The 21,022-nt window shown below is 36.4% G+C and overlaps 2 protein-coding genes across 12 annotated transcripts; one reads left to right on the top strand and one right to left on the bottom strand.

The window, feature by feature from the left end:
- Positions 1-462: 462 nt before the first annotated feature.
- On the bottom strand, positions 463-8,490 carry Zw10 (Zeste-white 10 kinetochore protein). 4 transcript variants are annotated; one of them, XM_022069118.2, is made up of 10 exons: positions 8,351-8,490; positions 6,574-6,776; positions 5,188-6,001; positions 4,959-5,107; positions 4,353-4,468; positions 3,449-3,624; positions 2,899-3,105; positions 2,000-2,137; positions 1,528-1,661; positions 463-1,101 (listed from the first exon to the last, which is right to left on the bottom strand). In XM_022069118.2, exons 1-10 carry the CDS (start codon positions 8,382-8,384, stop codon positions 886-888), a joined length of 2,187 nt encoding a protein of 728 aa, XP_021924810.1. In that variant the 5' UTR covers positions 8,385-8,490; the 3' UTR covers positions 463-885. The 4 variants fall into 4 exon arrangements, with proteins under 4 accessions (XP_021924810.1, XP_021924808.2, XP_021924809.1 ...); XM_022069116.2 differs by lacking the exon at positions 8,351-8,490 and adding an exon at positions 8,212-8,333; XM_022069117.1 differs by lacking the exon at positions 8,351-8,490 and adding an exon at positions 7,054-7,111.
- Positions 7,442-19,810, top strand: LOC110832279 (zinc transporter 6-A). Of its 8 annotated transcripts, XM_022069125.1 has the most exons (11): positions 8,589-8,700; positions 8,786-8,961; positions 9,454-9,590; positions 12,077-12,230; positions 13,487-13,529; positions 13,749-13,934; positions 14,298-14,441; positions 14,988-15,107; positions 16,462-16,564; positions 18,082-18,198; positions 19,190-19,810. In XM_022069125.1, the coding sequence occupies exons 2-11, from the start codon at positions 8,946-8,948 to the stop codon at positions 19,712-19,714; spliced, it is 1,545 nt and encodes a 514-aa protein (XP_021924817.1). In that variant the 5' UTR covers positions 8,589-8,700; positions 8,786-8,945; the 3' UTR covers positions 19,715-19,810. The 8 variants fall into 8 exon arrangements, with proteins under 8 accessions (XP_021924815.2, XP_021924812.2, XP_021924818.1 ...); XM_022069123.2 differs by lacking the exons at positions 8,589-8,700; positions 8,786-8,961 and adding an exon at positions 7,442-7,567 and having other exon boundaries at positions 16,465-16,564; XM_022069120.2 differs by lacking the exons at positions 8,589-8,700; positions 8,786-8,961 and adding an exon at positions 7,444-7,567.
- The last annotated feature ends 1,212 nt before the right edge of the window (positions 19,811-21,022 follow it).

The raw sequence follows: 21,022 nt of genomic DNA, 5'->3' as shown, positions 1-21,022 counted from the left end.
CCATGAATCCTCTAACATAATTGGAGCTACAGGCAGCATGGCTAAGTAAACCATAAAGGGGGACAATTAGCAAGGAATTTCCTGACGACTAGTGATTAACTTTACTTACTTAACTTACATTAGCCAGATTTGTCCAGTGATACCCACTATTCATAGGACTAACAGTAAATCCAAAATGACAATTCATCATCATATTCCTGGGAGTAAACATAACCTTCCCATAACTTACATTTGTCAAGAATCTAATGACCCAGCTCCTGGAATTATTATTTTACTTTGGCCATTCTTCAAAATGTCAGTGTTTTGCAGTCTTAGTCTCGCACCTTCTAATTGCATAATTATACATTTCATTTTAAGAATGTGACCAGATCGGTAAACAAAGTAACTTGGATATGATAAGTCACTTTCAAGAAGATTGATTCTATTTTAGGATAAACAGCATCTGTATGGATATTCAGTGTACACCTTTTATTAATACTTTATTAGTTTCTCTACATGGTCTATGTTAAAAATCACAAATCAACATTTTAATGAATATATATATATATATGGAGTCCAATCTTCTACCAAGTACCTTCAGAGTTGGGCAGTGAATCATCTTGTTCACATTAATATGGTTAGACATTACAATCTGAGTACCACTGCTGCTCACACTGATTTCATTATTGACCTCTGCTGATATTTCTAACAATGAAGGATAGTGGAACTTGTGAAGTTCTGTCTTATACACATCTGTCAACAACATATGCAGGCTTGAGTCCTTTATACTTGTAATTTTACAGTCTGTCCAAAATATCTAAACATTTAATTTGTGTGCACAATTGTAGTATGCTTGTTGCAGGGTAGTATAAGATGTAATATAAGATATTGGATTTATCACAGACTTTATTTTATTCTTGCAAGAATGGCTGATCTTCTCTCTGTATTTTGGAATAGGGCCCTTATTAACTGCTTAACTTCATCAGGTGTGAATTCATGTGCAAGAGGTCCCTTTCCATCAGCCCATCTGTCATCAATGTCTCTCAGACTAGCCCCCAAAATGAGAACCAGTTCTCTGAACTTCTGCCATCTTCTTACAAACTGATGCACTTCGCTGGGTTCCTAAGAGAAACAGGTATCATATTAGTAGTAACACTTTAAAACTGTTGAGCTTCATGGAAGAGGAAGAGATTCAGGTATAGAGTTATTAAACCCCAAATTACATTTGGAGGATGTACTCCAGTATTTGTCAAATTGTTTTTATTTTATTTTGAGTCTCATTGACTTTACTCATTTCATATGTGACTGGTAAGTAAGTAAAGTAAAAATTGGTGGAACCACGGTTCCGGAGAATCTGACGTAAATATGTCTCTGTATTTAGGCAATAAATACAATGAAAGGAACTGGGTTAAAACACTTGACCAACTTGAAACTTTAGGTTCTGTAAAAACATATTTCTTAAATGAGTGACGATTAGCTTCTCAAGAAAGACTGCTACACAGAATGAGTTTTTATTGTTTTCCCCCTCCAAATGTGGTATACTGTTACCTGAAATACTTGTGGAGCTCTGTCAATCACAATGCTGAACACTGTGACCAAGTGAACAGCAGTGGTTGCTGGCACATCCTCTACAGTTGTTACTCGGATTATGAGCTCTTCAACCAATGCATTCAGCAGGCAACCTAACAATGTAGTGCAAGTGTCATATTTTGGTTGGCACTTTGATTATAGGCGTACTTGGCCTGTTATAAGACAATATTTTCTTTTCTATAAAGGTTTCTCAATCTTACTTCTTCAGGCTCATATTTTACAACTCTGGGATACTGTCTAGTACATTCATTCAACATGTTGTATATAATTAAATGTCAGCATGATACTGTTCATATGCAATCATATTAAAATCCTGAACACCCAGCAACTGGTTGCTAGCCAGTAGATAGGATGTACAGTAGTGGTGTTACTTTGGAGAACATGCAGTAATACATACCATACATACAATGTTATCATAAAACCATCTCACCTACAGTTTTGCAGTACACTATGGCAGGCAGAACATCCTTCCAAACTGTCTGGAGTAATTCCAGCTGCCGCAAACATTGTTGAACAGCTCTCTCTATGCTTGGTGTAATGTTTGGATCCTCTCCAAGTGTTGCTAAACCTGTACAGTAAGTATATATGTAATTCAGTACTGAACCAGCAATGGTATTATTCAAAATTGTTGCTTACCTGTTACTAAAGACTTAAATATTTGTTGTCCTGCTACATTTTTGGGTGATGTGTCTGAAATCTGTTGTTTTTTTATTTGAGCAAAATTTTAACCACACTAGACCTTGACCCAATGTTACATGGTAAAATATTCAGAAGTCTAAAGAACTTTGAGGCCTCTGGATCCATTTCAAGACACAAGGATGTTAAAGAATCCATTCCCATTAGCAGAAATTTTAAAGTTACACAATACAGTTCTGATACACCGGAGCATTAAGCTGATGGGACACATTATGAATGTTTTGCTTGCAACTTAGGGATATAATGTAGAAAATTGGTTGATATGAAATGAGTCCTGTTAAAAATCCTGGTTAGAAAACCTAAAAGGAAGAGACCACTAGGAGACCTGAGTAAACATGTAAAAGTAAAGTAAAGTTTGTCCCGCTATACGCCATATAGGCGTTTGGGGTGAGAGGAGGTATAGCTCCTCTCTTCCTTGACCTCGGCACTACATGGGGGTGAGTGGTCAGCACCACGCCCTGGCCGGCTTTACCCCCGAGAAAGGACCCCCGGTACCCATTGTGGAGGAGGTTGGGTGGGCCCCAGAGCCAGTCTGGATGCAGAGGCTAGAGGAAAAATCCTCTGCCTGAGTAAACATGGGAGGATATTATTTGAAAGGATCTTATTAAAATCCATTCATGATATATATTTTACCTGAGTTCCTCAAAATATCCAGAATCTGTTTTCGTTGTCCCTGCATGAACTTCAGAAATGTGCTAGTCCCCAGTTCACGTAACACTGTCACCTGATCGATGAAGGTGGATGTGTGTGACTTGAGAACTGCAGGAAATTTACTGCTGTACTCATGACCTAATGTCACAAGGCGATGTGCTAAGTACATGCAGTTGTTATGAAACAGTGCTGAAACATGACAAAAACTGGCTGATGCCTGGCTCACTTCTAAGAGGCTTCCCCACCAAAATCCTATGTTAATTTATTGTTGTGATCATTATAAATTACATGTCCAATCCAAACCAAGCTATAATTTTGCCACAATGATAATGAAATTTAAATTTGTGGTCTCTTTCGTATACTGACCCAAATCCTCAATAAATAGCAGATAACTCTCTGTAGCTAGCAACAGATAATCATCATATTAAATTCGTTGTTTGAAATAAATTATCATACTGCATTCTCTATATTGTATACCCCAAATCCAAGATGTACGGAAATACTGGCTTTGTATCTTGATCAAGTAACTCACCGACTTGTTGGGGGATGGTTTCAAGAAACTTTTTGTGGTGGGTTGGGATCACAGCACTATACAGTTCAAAGATGTTTCGAGCTGTGCAAAACAACCTGATGGCGCAAAAGTCTGTGCTTCGTACAGCTTCATCCAGTACCTCGCACACTAACATCAACAGCTCATGTGCTGACTTGCTGAAAACATGTAATGGACACTCAGAGGTCTGTCTATGCTGAATAAACTGCCAAAATCTTATGAAATATGGCAGAAAGAATAATTATGAGCAGGGAGAGTGGAAAGTTTAATTTAAGGTATGACTTCAGATATATCAGGAGCTGTTAGACTGTTGTATTTTCTGCTTCTTATTATTAAAATGTATACAAAACTATCTGTTGATTCTTTGGATATGGAACTGTGTCACCATAAAGGGAAGAATTTAGATTGAAGGTATATTAGAAAATGGAGCTGAGGAGGATATTTTGAGCAAAGACAGGAAGTAACAGATGACAGAAAATTACATAATGAGAGTTTTATAATTTGTAATCTTTGTTTTTTTAAAAAGTGATAAAATCATCAAGAATGGTGCACAGGACATGCACATATGGGGGAGATGAGACGTGCATATAGAATATTTGAAGATATCACTTGTGAGATGTATAAATGAAAGGATATTAGTCCTGAGGAGATAATGATGTGAGGGTATGGACAGGATCAGGTCAGTATCAGGTTCTTGTGAACATGATAATGAACCCATGGTTTCCATAAAAAGGCAGGAATTTCTTGATCAGCTAAGAATGTTATCAGTTTCACTAGGAGGATTATGATCACTGGAAATAATTAGTTATTAAGACACATTTATCATGGTCAACTGGTTTGTGGTGGTTTATGGAGTTACGAGAAATGGGAGCACAGTATTACTTACCTAATTTGGCATTTTGGGAACTGAAATGTATTGTTGCTTAACTTAATTTCTGGTTTCAGAATGTCAAAATGCTTTGTGTCCACCGATTCTTCTTTTACTAGCTCCACTGATGGAATCTGCCAAGAAAAAATGCCACTTCACTCGACATAACATTTTAGTGATGGACTGGACAAACATTTGAGTATTTGCTACTAGGAAAGGGAACTGCATTTATCCCTCAACTGGAATAATATATTCAAACTGGACTGAAATTTCAGAGAGTAGTGAACTGATTATAATTTCAGTACAATTGGATCTGTATTCTGTTTAAATTATAATAAAATTGTATTTATTCTTCTAGCATATAATGTTGAAACTGTATGTACTTTAAAATGTGCAGGCAGGTCTTTTAAAGCCTTGCCTACATTTTGCCAACCTCATCATCATCACAGCCATAGTGAAGATATTGACTGTAGTGGAGCAAAAGTCTGCTGAATTCCATAAAACAGTCATGACAACATAACAATTACATGTGCAGCAAGGGAAAAGCCACTGTCATATTTAGGTTAAATTGTATGTCCTTCAAGAGTCTTCTGTTTGAATAATGTTAATGATTACTTCACTTACAATGGGACCAATCTCCATCATATCATGTAAATTCTTCTTCATGATTTCTCGTGCTCTTCCTAGCAAAAGCTGGCAAGTTTTATTGGCAAAAAGAATATTTACGTTCCGAGCGTATTCAAGTATTGACTGGTTGCTGCAGCTTATAAATCCTGTGTGCAGAAAACACACGACTTAAAGAGCACAAATCACACATAATACAACAAAGAAATAAAGTCATGTGTCAATTTACCTATTTCAGTCAGACGAGCTTGAAAATCTTCAGTTGCTTTTGCAACAACTTCATATGCTTCTAGATCATTACTGTGACTTGGGATTGTATCACATAAGCAGTTTTTTATGAGAAATGCACAGAATTCTTCAGAAATCATTTCCCCCAACTTATTTAAGAGAGTCACATTCTCTTCTATGACAACATTCAAATGAGAATACAAGAAGTTAAACACATCCCCTATATTAGCAAAGATAACAGTGTAATGTGGTTTTGGAGAAGAAGCATAAGATTCCACTTTAATAATGGCAAGGTTATTTCCTTCGTGGATCTCAACAGTACTCTTCTGTGTAATGAGTGGCTCCAACAGGTACTTCAGCACTTTGTTTCCAAATTTCCTCAAATAGAAGTCTAGGTGTTTAAAGTAATTCAGAGCTTGCATCATTTGCTCCATTTTCATTGTGTTTTCTTTATCCACCGTCAGGATGACTTTTTTCAAGCCCTTTTCTGGATCTACTTCCTCCCATTTCAAGCAAGAGTGCCAAATTTCCATCATATCATACAGGAAGTGCTCTTCAAGTAGTGCCTTCTCTGAGGTTAGAGCATCAAATATTTCAAGTTCAGCATCAGAACACTGTTCCAAGAGTGAACCAATGCTCTTCAACATCTTGGCTGCTTCAAAATAGCAATCCTGCATCTGTGCCTGTTTGGCTGCTTTAATGACAGTATCTATATCAACCAACCAACGAACAAGTTGCATGGTTATAGTTGCTTCCTGGAGTGATGTGGAAAGCCTTTCCAATTCACCTGTTGAGTTCTGAAGCCCTTGTTTTGTCTGTGGAACAAACAACCACCTCTAAAATACATTTTAATATTATTCTCTGATCTACACCAAAGTCATCTGGTCTCTTACAGCAAAGTTTAGTATTCATTTACATATTTATAAATTTTTAATTTTTTTTCATTTCATTTAGATCCAGATCATTATAGCACTATCTAGATTTTCAATGCCTTTGTAAATCCTCCAAATGAATGTATGAAGGGACTTTGGTACTTAGTTTATTGAATAACACTTTTAACTGTGGATGATACATTGCAGTCAGCAAGAATAAATGACATTGTGAACTACATGAAAAGGCAAGGAAGCTGGCATGAACTATATCAAGGGAGAAGAGCAATACCTCATTTGAGACAGCTAGAGCTATGATATGTATTTCAAAATTCCCAAAATATGCGCCACTTATTTTATCATTGTTCCAACCAGTTTGCCAATTGCCAGGATGCCATCAAATAGGCTGAGTACTTCCTCCCACATCCCTCTGCTTATATACCATTCAGTGACACCTGCAGCTGCAACAGCATCTTTAAATAACCATACATACTAATTTTTGAGAGTTACATATGAACCTGAGTTTCAACTCTCGTCAAGATCTGATTCATCTCACTGGACAGTTCCTTCACTCTGCCATCCAACTGAATTGTCTCTTGATGTAGCACATTAAATGTAACATATGAATCTTCCATCATACTCATTACTTCAAACTTTAATGAAGCTATCTTTTGAGTGATATCAGATACTTTATCGTTCAGGTCCAGTATTTCAACCTGACCTGAAACAAAAGAGACACCTAAGAACGCTGTGATTCTGATGAGCATTTGAAGGACCAAGATATATGTATTGTAGAAATAAACATTGTGAAACTGGTGAATACTGCATGCATTCTCCTGCTGCAATGTTAGGTCCACCAGCTGTCAACCACTGGAGTGCTAACTGCAGCCACATGCCTCTGAATCTGTCTGCATGCAATTAGAAGCTATTCCAGGCAAAACCTCATTAAAGTTAACTACATGACAGTAACATGACACCAAACAAAAATGTATTATTACCTGTCACTACACTGAATTCATGAGTGAAGCCAACAAAGTACATAGAACTAAAGCAGTTTATTGAAGTCTCACAAGTACCAGAAGTTGCTGGTATATTCTGTCAGTTTGCTGTTTATTTCATGTTAATTTAGCATAAGCTTATTTTCTACACAGTTCATTTGGATTTCTTCCTGTATTTGTACTATTTTCTTCTTAAACAGTCCAGACAGTGACTGCCTTTCTGCTATTCCACAAACTTTAATATCTATGCTTCACTGTTTCCACAAGTATGTTTCGTCTTATATGCTTATAAGTGCAAATCTGTTACAAGTTGTGTTACACTATATACAACTTCCAGATGTATCAATTGTTATCAACCTACATCAGTATAGCATGCTTCATCATCATCATCTTTACAGAAAATGAGAAAGTGGATGGTACATTGAGCATAGTAGAACGTGCAGTGGGAGAAGCCATGTGTCCATGTACTGTTTACATCTTTTACAAGTGCAGAATATGGTCCTCGATAGTTACGGTAAATATACATAGGTGCATTCCATTGGTCTTAGTATGGAGGATGTTGAACAAGTCTACAATATATTACAATTCATAAAATAATTAGAAAAACAATACCTTTATTAAAACATACTGTCAGACAGACATTACAACAGACCTAATTACATTATTAAACATTTCTTTGCATTGATACACCTCATTTAGGAGCTGCTAAAATTGTGCATTAAAAATCAAGTATGTTTATTACCAAACTATGGTACCTATTAAATTAATATACACATAATTCACTGCCCACATATTGGTTACACACACACAGAACTATATACGAAATCTACAGACACATTATCAGTCTATTAATAATTTCTTTATAAAAATATTCAACAAAAAGGGTCAAGACGTTGGGGCCGATTGGTTAGCACTCTTGCTTATTCAGCAAGTTCCCGGTTCAAACCTCCGCCTGTAAACACACAATCGTAAGGTCTTTTTATAGTCTTTTCTCAGCCCCTCCAGGCAAATGCCAAAACTATCAGATTGGGACGACGGCTTCCATATCCTTTACAGTTCACCTATCACCCTATCATTCGATGCTACATAGTAAGCTATAAACAAAACATAGTAGAAAGCAAATGTATTTTTAACTGCAATTTTAAATTATTTACTGACCAGGAACAGGCAACGAGCGATCACAAACGTCTTGACATGAGATATAGTGTAGGATCCAAACCATATTCTGCAAATCATTTAAAAACGAAGACCGTTGGTGCCCTTTAGAGGTTATATACATTAACTTGAATATCTTTACCTGCTGTCACCAGAACTGTAGCAAGAAAATCCATTTTTCGAAAGGGCAGTTAAAGAAATATAATTTCAATCAAACTTAATTCCTTCTAGTATATACGTCAAATTGATTACTGGTTGTATTAAACTGTAAGAACAACTTTTTCAGTTAACGCGCTTTCCGCGCCAACTTCAGCCATACGTCGCTTGCGTTTTATTTCACAGATGACAAAGTCTGTTGCAAGCATTGTCTTGAATTAACTAATGGCTTCATCACGGTGAATCCATTACGATGTAGCGACTCTTTGTACTGTCGTCTAAGATTTATGTCTGAGTCAGGGACGGAACATATTCTCAGTTCAACAAAACTGAATGGTAATTTACTTGTTTATCGTATTTTTTCATCCTGTTGGTTACGATTAAGGGATACGCGTAACACAGTCTGTTGGTTTTGTGCCAGATACGAACGACCATGTGAATGTGCAGCAAGATCATACCATGTGGTTCTGACCTCGTGTCATGGTTACAAGTATCGTATTTTAAAAGTACGAATGTCAGATTCTGTGGTGGAATGTTCGTGTTTCAAACGAGACTTTTATTGAGGTATTAAGACGAATGAAATGGGAAGTATTGAAAGTAAGCACCTTGAAGTTTTGTTGTATACACAGATTTTAGTTTCTATGTATTTGTATTTAAAACTATAGCTTCTATAATAAGTAATTGGTTCTTAGAATATCAAAGTATTAATGGTATAGGTTGCAGTTCCTTGTGTGTTTGGAATGGGCATAGAACTATGTTTATGTTTGAGAGAGCCTAAGAAAAAACATTATCATGTAATTAAAATTCTTGTTCTCTGTAACTTTCACAGAGGAAGAATATTACATTTATTTAATAATGTATTATATGAGGCTACTTTTTTCAGTGTCAGTCGTTTCTCTTGATTAAGATACCAATCTGGAAGTTGACAGTAATCAGTATTACTTCATTAATAAATGTGTATTAGTGGTAATGAAGCCTTTACAGTGCCTATCCCATTACCCACTTCAGAAATATGAAAACATTACTGAAAATGCAGATCATCCTTCTGTGGGTAGTACTTTATGAAGTTGTCCTCTCTCTCAATTACAGGATCATGGAACCAAGAAGGTGTGTTGTCTTCATTCCAGACACTGTTGTCAGAGGTGTGTATCACTGTCTGTGGAAGTATTATAGACAGCAGCTGGTTCAGGAAAGAGTTACTCAAGGCCAGTTTTAGCAACTGTTTGGTAGGGAAATTTCCAACAAGCCAAGAAGAAAATCTTTGTATTTGTTTGTTTCTTGTTTGCAACATTTATGTGTTTTCATTTTGATGGAAACGTCCACATTGGTGGTACTCTGCCTTGTACATTTTGTGGGATGGATTCTTTAGAATGTGAGATGCGTACTTTGGATTATGAGATGTCTGATGTGGTTGAGTATTTCAAAATGTGTTCATTTTGATTTCTTGTCAGAAGTCAAGGTATACTTATGTTTTCTTTTGACAATTAGATTCCTTTATGTAACAAGAGTTCTTTACCTTCATCTCAGTGCCATTGCTCTTTTTGTGTTAAGTCTCATTCCCATATGTTAACACAGGACAAGATTCCTAAATGTTGGCATGAAAATACCTTCCCTCCCTCTTTTGCAATTTTAATTTCCAGAGAAATCTTAGATATGGCATGTAGGAAATCGTCATATATATACACAGTCTAATTCTAGAAATGATCATTATCAGATTATCACTATAATCTATACTCTTTCATCTGCTTGTAACTATGAAAATGTGATGATTAATATTTGCTTCTCCATTATCAGTTGGTAAAAAGAAATTTTCTTCTCCTCCATGCAACCTCCTTTACTCCCACTAAATTCAGACCCTACTTTGCTAATTTTGAGGGCCTGTTAGTTGTCAGAAACAAGTCTACTGTGCCAGTTGCATGTGGTTTGAGACCTGCTGCATCTAGTACAAATTTTTCCAGTTTCAAAACTCAGGTACTCACTCCATATTATCATTATTATTACTGTTTATACTGAATTACAATTATTATTGTGCTGCTGACATTATTACTAATACTGTTAGCTAAACTAATAGAATCATTATATTTTTATTGATTTCCATCACCACAATTTTCCTTGTTTGTTTGTGAGGTTGTTTTACTGATAACATCATGCAGTCAGGCCACATGTTGTAGTTGCATGTTATAGACTTCTTTATCCACAGCTTTGTGTTTGACAATGCATTGGATTCTGTAAATTCTGTACCCAACTTTGTGATTTTTATCAGAGTCCGTTCTACATGTCATGTCATCGATCTAGGCCATTTTGAACATGAATTATTCAGGTATCATATATTGCATGGTTTTCATGTTCACTTGGCACATGTTACATCTCTTTGATTTCATGTTACTCAATATTCTGGTGTAGTGGTTACATATCTTGTTTCATATTTGGGAAATTCTCACTTTGTATCTCAACTAGGAGGTCAATTATCATGACAAGTTTTTCTCAGTCTCTCCAAGTGAATGAATAGACCATGGCAGATTGTTTCTACATCCTTCCATTTCATTTCAGCCTTCATAATTCATATTCATACTGCCCTTTGAAACTATTTGCCAGTTTTTAAACCAATAAGTAAGTCATGGTTGGTGCTCAGGTAAGGTTTTCCATGTCCAGTAACTTGCAGGCAGACACTTATTCAAACTGTTTTTGTTTCAGTTACAAAAATAGTGAAAAAGTGCTTCATTTTGGAGTACAGATATCCCCCCCCCAAAAAAAAAAAAAATTGTTTTCTGGGTTATTGCACCATGTAACATTTTGATTGCATGCCAAGTTAAGAAGGAACAAAATGCCTTTATTTTCAAGGCCAAAGATAGAAGCATTATAATTCTCTGAAATGTTGGCACACAGCCAAAATGTAACAGTGTGCAACATTCCAGAAGATCACCATCTATATTCACATCAGCCTCAAACCCTACATTTTACAAATACATTATTTGTAATTTTGCAAAACACATTGACCATGATGTTCCTTTTTGCATGCACATTTACATTGTTGTGAAGTTTATGACTCCATATACCATGTTTATGTGTGTATATATATATATATATCACCGCCACGGTGGTCTAGCGGTTAGAACGCTGGCCTTGTAATCCTGGGGTCTCGGGTTCGATTCCCGGCGGTGCCCGAATTTATAACTTTTGTTGGGCAAGGCCGTAGTCTATGCAACACGGAGGTTTCCTCCGGGGGCTTCCCCGGTTTCTCCGTGGCATCCCAACAATTACTCCACTCACACACAGAAGAAGGCAATGGCAAACCACTTCTGGATCATCTGCCAAGAACGTATATGAACAGGTCCCAGTCCGAGAAAAGGATGGAAGGATCCTGTTCATATGGACCTGTCGTCAGACAGAACACTAAATAATAATAATAATAAATATATATATCTGTAATTAAGTGATCCAACTTCTAGTGTATAGTGTCACATAATTTCATGAATATCTGTTTTATAGCTTCAGAGATGAAATATATGAAAAACAGATATACAGGAAGATATCCGTCTTCTGGGTTATTGCGCTGTGTAGTCTGGTCGATGTTAACCAACGTTTCAGAGGTCATACCTCCGTCATCAGGGCAATAACCCAGAAGACGGATATCTTCATACTCACCGCTGTGAGAACCTCAAGTCTTACACAGATATACAGGACTTTGATTTTGTTGTGTTTGCTATTTCAGTCATACCCTACATCCTCTCTGCTGACAGCCTGTTCCAGTCAGTTTGTAATTCTTGCAAGAGAGAGACAGGTGAAGCTCATCAGCCTTCTTGTGATGTTTAACATGACATGTGTCTTTATACTTTTGGCATGGTGCACAAGTACACAGAGTATGGGTATGTGTTACCTAATTATTTTTCTTTCAGTATTCTTATAATATAAGTATCTGGACTCTTTGTTTATGAGAACATTATATTTTAAAATGTTTAACTTGCATAAAAGTTTGTGTATTTTCAGGACAGTGTGTGAAGACAAAGATACTGAAATAATACAAAAGATACTATATCTTTGTTAAATGAAATGTTGATATGGCTGTTAAATATTAAATATTTTGTTATAGTTTGTAGGGTTCCATAATTATGATGCTGAAGGCACTGTCATTCTAAATTAAAACTGATGCTATGATTGAAGTTTGTATGTGTCTGAATCTAATCTGAAAGTGTGTGAAATTTAAAAAAAACAGTGGGCCTCTTAGCATCCCAATTTCACAGAGACCCATTGCAGCAATAAAAAAGATCTCAAGAGTCCAGCAAATTCAAGAACTTAATAATAATATTTTTTCAAGAATTTTGGATGGCTTATGTTTTGTGCCTCTAGGAATAACTCTGCTGTGCTGGGTCTTGTTATATCCACTATGGAACAGAAATATAAATTGATGACATAAGAGTTTGAGGTTTTCATGTCAGTTTAGACTGTGATCTGGGTCGTTGTGCCATGACTAACACACCTAGTCACAGAACAAGGGATTAGACTCATTGTGAAGATGATTAAGTAAAATTTCTTTATATTTATTGGTTATGTGGTGACTAGAACAGAAGAACAGATTGTTTAGGTACCTGTAAGCTATAAATATACTGAGCAGTAAATCATATTGCACAGTAATATTGGTCATTCAGGGGTTATATTGAAGGATTGTGCAATATATTGATGAACTTTGAAAAATGAAATTTATTGCTTTATATATTGAGCTGGGCATGTTTTTGGGTGATGGAAAAAAAGCAGAATTTTTGTAGATAACTTCTAGAATCTGCTTCTTATGAGCCCAAGAAGAAGATTAGAGGATAATAATAAAGGGTTATTTTATAAGCAGTTTTAAGAGTGTGAATTGGATTGACCTGGCTCAAGATGGAGTCCAGTTGTGGGCATTGATATTAATAGTGTTAAACCTTACAGTTTTATTATCAAGGAATTGGTTGGTTAGGTAGTTTGTACCACAAGGGAAAATGCTTGTGGTATGAATGTCACAGAAGTGTTTTGATGTAACCTAGAAGTTGTTTGTTGCATTATCCCTATTCTGATAAAATCAGTTCAGTTCATTGTTGAAGATTGTTGTCCTGTAACTGTGCCAATGTTTTTTTTGTTTTTTTTGCAGCACTGCAAGCCTACACTTATACTATCGGCTTCAATTTGTTAAGGTCAGTGAAGATTCTGTAATTACTTTGAAGTGAACTAAAGTGTAGTGTGCATAATAACTTTCTTCATTTATTTGTGAGAACATGTTTGAAACCTGAAGAACAATTCATGGCAATTAAAATTCTGATTACCTTGCAGTTTTCAGTAATTTGGCACAGATATAATAACAAAACTTTTTTTTTTTTCAAATACAATGTAAGACATTGCTGCTTTCTTTTCAGTCTGATGACTAGCATTTTATCCATCTGGGTTGAGCGAAATGGGCCAACTCCTCTGTTCAGCTTCGGATATGAGAGATTTGAAGTTTTGGCAGTGTTTGCTAGTACAGTACTGGCTCAGCTTGGTTCCTTGTTTATTGTTAAAGAAAGTATTGAAAGACTGGTGCTTGAACAGCCAGAAATACACACGTGAGTTTCAATTTCTTATGTGAATCAGATTGTTGTTATGACTGCAAGTATGCATTGAGTTACTCATTTATGCAGTCAGATGGTATGTGCATCACAGAATTATGTGAAATGGTAAGGTATATTGTTGACATGTATTTGCAATCTGTATAGTTACAACAATACATTTTTCATGTCCTAAAAATTATTCATAGGAGAAATGTTCCTTAAGAAATGGAACTATTTCATGGCTCACATTAGTTTTACTCAGCCAGGGACTGATAATTGACCGGAAAGAGAATGTTATTGAAACAAGTCAACTTTTCCATGTCTTTAAGCACTATATAAGCTGTGCTTTATTGATCTATCTGATGGTAATGTTGCTAGGGGTCATCTGATGATGGGAACTGGAGTTGCCTTTATGAGTCATATTGTCGTCATCTATGGTTGTAATAATGCTGCACTGGACCATGTGATAGCAGCTTCCTCATCCAGTTGGCTGCAAGAACATGTGTCAGACATCAGCCATAGGTGTGTCCCTCCTGCTGGACTTGAGTGTTTGTGTTGACCAGTCAGGAGTGTGATGGACTGAGATTGAACTGGAAGGATAAGTATAGACTGAGGGTTTTTGAGGGCAAAGTGTTAAGGAGAATATTTGGTCCTCAACAGATGAAGTAACAGGAGGGTAGAATAATCTCTACTTAAACAGAAAGGCATCTATTATAAAAATAACTGTAACTGTAAATAATTGAATACAAAAGATATGCAAAAATAAGCATAAAAAAAATTAGGAGTGTAGTGTGTATCTTCTGGTATTGCTAAGGCTAAATCAAGAAAGAAGAGGTGGGTGGGACTTGTATTTTATATGGCTGGAGGAAAGACTGTACAGAATTTTGGTTGGAAAACCTCCTGCATATATCCTGACAGGGCAGCTTGTATGTATGTCCTGTGGTTGGCATTAGTGAAGATACCAGTGTTTTGGGTTCCAAATCAAAATGAGGAATTTCTTGACTAGTTTAATGAACAAGTGTTCCATAAAGCTTGGGTGTATTCTGCATGTTGTGTATCTTTTTCTAGCATATGCTCTGTGGTGCCTGTTCTTAGTGGATTTCTGTTGCCAAGAATAAATCCTATGCTGCTGGTGGCCTGTGTTGGAGCAGCAGCCTTATTTATTACTGATCTCCTTATTCACTTAAAGTGAGTTTATTTATAATGAAGGTTTACAGATTCTAGTGAAAAGGGTGTGAAAGAACTCATAATCATAAATTTGCAGGCTTAATTTCTTTTGTGTTATCCACCATGTACTAGACTGTTGTTGCTAGAATGGACACTACAAAGTCCTGACATAAAAGTAAAAAGTAAAGTAAAGCTGTCCCACTATACGCCATGTAGGCGCTTGGGGAGGAGAGGAGGTATAGCTCCTACTCATTCTTGACCTCAGCACTAGATGGGGGTAAGTGGTCAGCATCGCGCCTCGGCCGTGCTTTACCCCCAGGAAAGGACCCCGGTACCCATTGTAGAGGAGGCTGCGTGGGCCCCAGAGCCTTTCTGGACGCAGAGGCTAGAGGAATAATCCTCTGCCCCCATCGGGGATCGAACCCCGGCCGTCCAGCCCGTAGCTAGTCACTATACTGACTGAGCTATCCCGGCTCAAGTCCTGACATAAAACAAAATCTATCATAGGAAGCTAATTTGGAATGCATTTTTCTGCTTATTTTCATTAAATATATACCATGTTGGAAAGAGTGTCACATTTTAGTAAAAGTCTGATGTCAGAAGTATTGCCTGTAGTAAGGAGTTCAGTTTTGCAAGTATTTTTATGCACAGCTATTGTAATAAAGTTAATTACAGAAGTATTTTCTAATTTCAACAAGAGTATTATTTCATTATTTTTAATGTTGTGAGCCATTTTGATCATTTATCTCAATCACATAAAAATATGCCTGCCAATGTGGTATAGTCAGTTTCATTATTTACACAAAACGAGTCTTGTATTTTCTGTAATTGCATAAAATTTCATCTGGCATCATGGCTTTGTCACTGCTGCTGTTCTATGTCTGCTGCATCCCACTGGATACATGGTACTATGGCCATTATTCAGTATTGAACAGGAAGTATCTGTTTATTTGATACTTACCAATTACCATTTCATTCAGTTTCTTAACAGTATTTATGTTTAATTTTTTTTGTCATATGACTGAGCAATGCAGAGTGAAGTAAATTTGAATGTGTACATATTATATTGTGATCAGTCATCTAGGCATAACATGGCAGTTTGTCTGCAGTGAATCAGAATGTTTTTACATTTTGTTGTGGCCAAATATTTAGAAGTTTAAGGGGTGATGCAAAAATCTGTCAGAACCATCTCATAATTACACTCTCAGCTGAAGACATTCAGTAAATTATGTTTATTTTTTGTTGTCCCTCTGTTTTTATTCTTTGCATTTGTTCATCTTGTGCTACTCAGTAAATGTTTGATATTTTTCTCTCAGTTTCATCGTGAATCCATTTTTGTTTCTTGTTAAATGGTTTCTTTCCAACAATGTTTCAGAAGTTGTTACACAGTGGACACGCTGGTGGCTGTTGCCATTGCGGCTGTTACATTTGCAACAATGCTTCCCATGAGCCTCTACAGTGGGAAAGTTCTGCTGCAGGTAATACTGTAGTCTGCAGTGGTAATGGTATAAGAAGTGAGGTTTGGTAATAATGAAATGCAGGTCTTAGAATTTCATAAGTTATAAAAGTATAACACATTTTAGTTTCAATTCTATAACTCACTGGGTAGAGCTGTTGCACCAGTGGTGAATTATGAATTACAATTTTCGTGCACAGATTGTAATAAGTGTTTTTATGTATGTAAGGAACAGGATTTGTCCCCGAATGCCTCTCCTGCCATAATGCCAACCTCATCTTCATGTGATGCAGAAATGAGGCTCTGGTGACCAAGGAAGAATAATTATTCTGTGTATAGTGGAGGAAATTTTGTTATTTCATTCTGAAAATCTAATTCATGACAATGTAAACTTTGCATCTGGTGGCAGAAGTTGCCTAGTTTGGTAAATTTGATGAAGCAGCACATGCTGTATAGCTATGATTGGAAGATAATTATGAGTAATGCATTTGGTTTGGTCATGGTTTATTTTGAGATTATTTTCCCAGTATTTACCTGAAGGACTATGAAAACCGTGTTATCCATTCTTTATGCTGAGACTTTGCCCTACCAATAACATAGAAGAAGGGAAGTAGTGATGTGTTAACAAGAACACATGCAATTACTTTGATATGAGTATTGTTACAATAGTAGTTGTTATTACTAGAGCTGTTAACAGAATTAGATGACTACTTTATAACGGTAGTAGTATAATGATTATTGTAGTTAGTCATTACTTTTATTTTGGATGAATGTCACATTGCAGAGGTTATTAAATGTTGGAGCTCTGGTCACTTCCCATTAGGCTTGATCATGAGCCATGTCAATCTACCTTGCAACCTTATTCCCTAAGATCTACTTTCCAAGGATTTTCTAATAAAATTTAGTATAATTTCTTTTCTCTTTGATTAAAACTACATGCCTGGCCCAGTGTAACTTCATTTATTTCACATTACAATACTAGGTGATGCATAAATAATGAAGTTCCTGTATTTCACAGGCAAACAAAATAATTGGTAATATTATAGCTCTATATACCTTAACTTTTATGTGTTTTGGACTGTAGATAGGATAATAACAGTTTTTCAGCTGAATAAGGACCATTTTTAGAATTTCATCATGGAATGCCTTATTGTTTCTTGTTCCTGTTACCATTTTCTAATACTTGATTTTTTAAACATTTTTATCTTATGTAATCCAGAGTCATATTATGGATTGTATTTCTACATTCACTTCTAGATCAGTTTGTTTTATGGTCTGTAAAATAATTTCTGCATCCTCTTGTGTTTATCCATTGTGAATTGGAAAGGCATCAGATAAATATTCATCTTTTAAAAACTGCATTTTTTAGCATTTGTTATAATACTATATGTCCATCAACTATTAGGTCTCGTGACTGGTCTCCTCCATTGAGGGTTTCCTTCCACATGTAGTCTTTCTGCATTGTTTATTAAACTGTGTTTTAATTTAGACTGACTGTAGTGTTCCCAGCCCTTCACCAGCAACATCTAATGTTTCTAGACCACTCCATCCCATATTGTTGGGCAGCTTGACAGGTGCTTGCGAGAGACGTTGACCATCGATGGTGTATTGGAATTCAGAAATGAACATTTTTGGACATTATCCTTTGGAAAAATGGTGAGTGTTGCACATTTAAATAACAGTGGCTCTAATATGTTATTTTCACTCCAGTGTGGATCATTGTTTTTATTAATTTATTATTTTGTAACTTATTTAATAATACTGAATCAGCTACAAAGGTTGTGTATCATTGAATGATAATTTTAAGTTGGGAAGGATGAAGAGGGAAATTACTGTTCCAGAATTTGATGTTTGTCCTAGGATTTACTTTGACAGAATTCCTTCAGCCATTTTACCTCCATTTACAGCAGACAGTCTTCTACCAAAATTAAACTAGGTACCTGCTGACTTTAATGTACATGTACCTGCTTGGTAATGATGTGATTGAAAATAAGCAGTTATATAAGGAAATTGTTCACAGCAGTGAATAATATTAAGTAATTTGTTTTAGGCAGTGTGTGAAACTTAAAGAAACAAAAAAAAATTTTGTTGCAGGGCCAAGATTCAGTGTTTATTAATAAAACATAAAAATATGCACAGATGTTTATATCTTGAAACCTGTCAGTAATGGAAAGCCTTATTCATCATCATTTTTGAATTGTAGACACTAGAAACTGATCATCAGAGTCTGTTTAAAACTCATTCACATGTCACACTCTGTTACATGTTGTGCACTTTGTTCTAGATGAATCAGTCACACCTATATGGTTTGTAACATCTCTAACAGCATGTTCCTTCATATTAAATGCACTGTCATGCTAGCTTCTCCATGAAAAAATCTTTAATCAAAACACATTGTTAAACATTTTGGTTGCTTTCTTGAGCATGATATGAACCTTCAGGTTCTGTGAAGGACAGTGAAGACTTCCACTTCCCTACAATTCCTTTCCAGTTCATAATTCATTCATCAGTTTATCATATGACACTATATAGTCTGCTACTAAGTTTTGTTAAATAAATTCCAGTTGGTTGACCATTTGTGCTCCAAGGATTTGGTTTATTTCATCCTATAGAAGACAGGTTCATCAACTTTGTTTCATTTTTCTAGGCTGGCTCACTGCAAGTTCGAGTCCGTCGAGATGCAGATGAACAATTGGTATTGGCACATGTGGTGGATCGACTTTCGAATCTGGTGTCTGTTTTAACTGTACAAGTATTTAAGGATGAATGGGCAGTGAGAAAAGGAGGCATCACATCAGCACCTTCTGCACCACTTCTTCCTCTTCTCAACAGCTCCTCGGCTCTTGCTCTACCACAGAGCAGCTCTAGTAATCAAAATGGCAGCTCTTTTCCATACCATAGTATGGCTCCAGTTTCCTATGTACAATCAAGCACATTTCCTGTCAATCATACATTGTCCTTGTCTTCTCAGGAGAATGTTCCACAGATGAGGGAACCACCCCAGTGGAGAAGTTCATTGGTAGAAACTGTAAATGTTTCTGTTCAGCATAAAAATCCATTTCTTTCAGATTTCTCAGTGCCATCAATGCAGCAGCAGGCTTACATGAACAATCTTCTGATCTCTGGAACTAGAACTCTGGATGCAAACAGATTTATGTATCAGCCACGATGAAGTGTGTGTGTGTGTGTGTTTTTTAACAAATGCCAATGATGTGAACTTGACGAATAAGTGCCTAATAAAAGAAAATGATGTGCTGTGTTGATACAATTTTGGTAATGTAGTGTTCTATAGTATTTTTCAGCGGAATTGGCGGCTGAGTCGAGTTCTGCTCTTTGTGAGTGACCAATCACCGAAAAAAAGGTCTGGTGGTAAGCAGGGAGACCTCAGTCTATTCAGAAACCCCGTTTTAGAAGCATAGGCAGCCACACTGCGTTGTTCCCAGTTCTTACGTGTACTTTGAGTAGTGATATAACCATTCACTCGTAACCAATTCTGTATCTTGCACCACTGTATGTTGTTTCCTCACCTTCTCGCCCCTTCACCTCACTCCTTTACTTCCTACCAAGGCACAGTACATGTGATTGGTGCACGCTCCAGCCGCCAATTCGGCTGAAAAGCATAATAGATGGCAAGGAAAGGGAGCTTATGTACATAGTAGACAGCCTTTTGTATGAAAATATCAAATCCAAAACTTCTTGATGATGGTGAAGAGTCAATTGAATAAAAATGTTCTTGGATATTATCCATCGTCTAGTAAATATAAAACGTAAAACGACGTTTCGGAGATGGGACTCCATCCGGAGATAGGGATTAGCTCTATCTAGTGGGCCCAACTGTGTAGGAACCTGAAGACGGAGATTGAGTCCCATCTCCGAAACGTCGTTTTACGTTTTATATTTACTAGACGATGGATAATATCCAACAAAATTTTTATTCAATTGACTTTTGTATGAAGTAACTGAGAAGTGCATGCAAAATTTTAGTCAGAATATCTCAAGGATGGAAGGGGTGTTAGTGTGTGGATTGCATTTTTCATGTTTGGGGTAGGATCCAGTGGCACAATTTTGTAAATTTTTTAACTGAGTAACTATCAGCTGTCTGTACCATTGAGGTAAGTTAGGTTGTTCATTAGTTAAAGAGCCTATTTTCCTATTACTTTCACTGTATATGTGTTGAACATGAGTCTTATTTCTATGAGGCTTGTTTATATGAAACCAACTTACAATGCTGCTAGTGAATGCGGCAAGTTGAAGGTATGTGTATGAGACACCAGTTATTTGTGAGCTGTGCAATAGAACGCATTTTAAAAACATGGGAACAATGTGACGTGGTTAATGCTTGCATTCATCATGCAGAATCCAGATCTGTTAAGCTCTCATTCACTTCAATGGTGCTGAGAGTTGACCATTGGCACTGTAGAATCCTCTGAGACCTTCAGACTACTATCGGGAGAAAGTGTCCCAACAAGCTCACATGGCA

This window comes from Zootermopsis nevadensis, unplaced genomic scaffold, assembly GCF_977971745.1.
Source record: "Zootermopsis nevadensis isolate Lab colony 2312 unplaced genomic scaffold, Znev_1.0 Znev_ptg000028l, whole genome shotgun sequence".
Taxonomy (NCBI): Eukaryota; Metazoa; Arthropoda; class Insecta; order Blattodea; family Termopsidae; genus Zootermopsis; species Zootermopsis nevadensis.
Note: the sequence above shows the minus strand (reverse complement) of the source record. Positions and strands in the feature narration are given on the sequence as shown.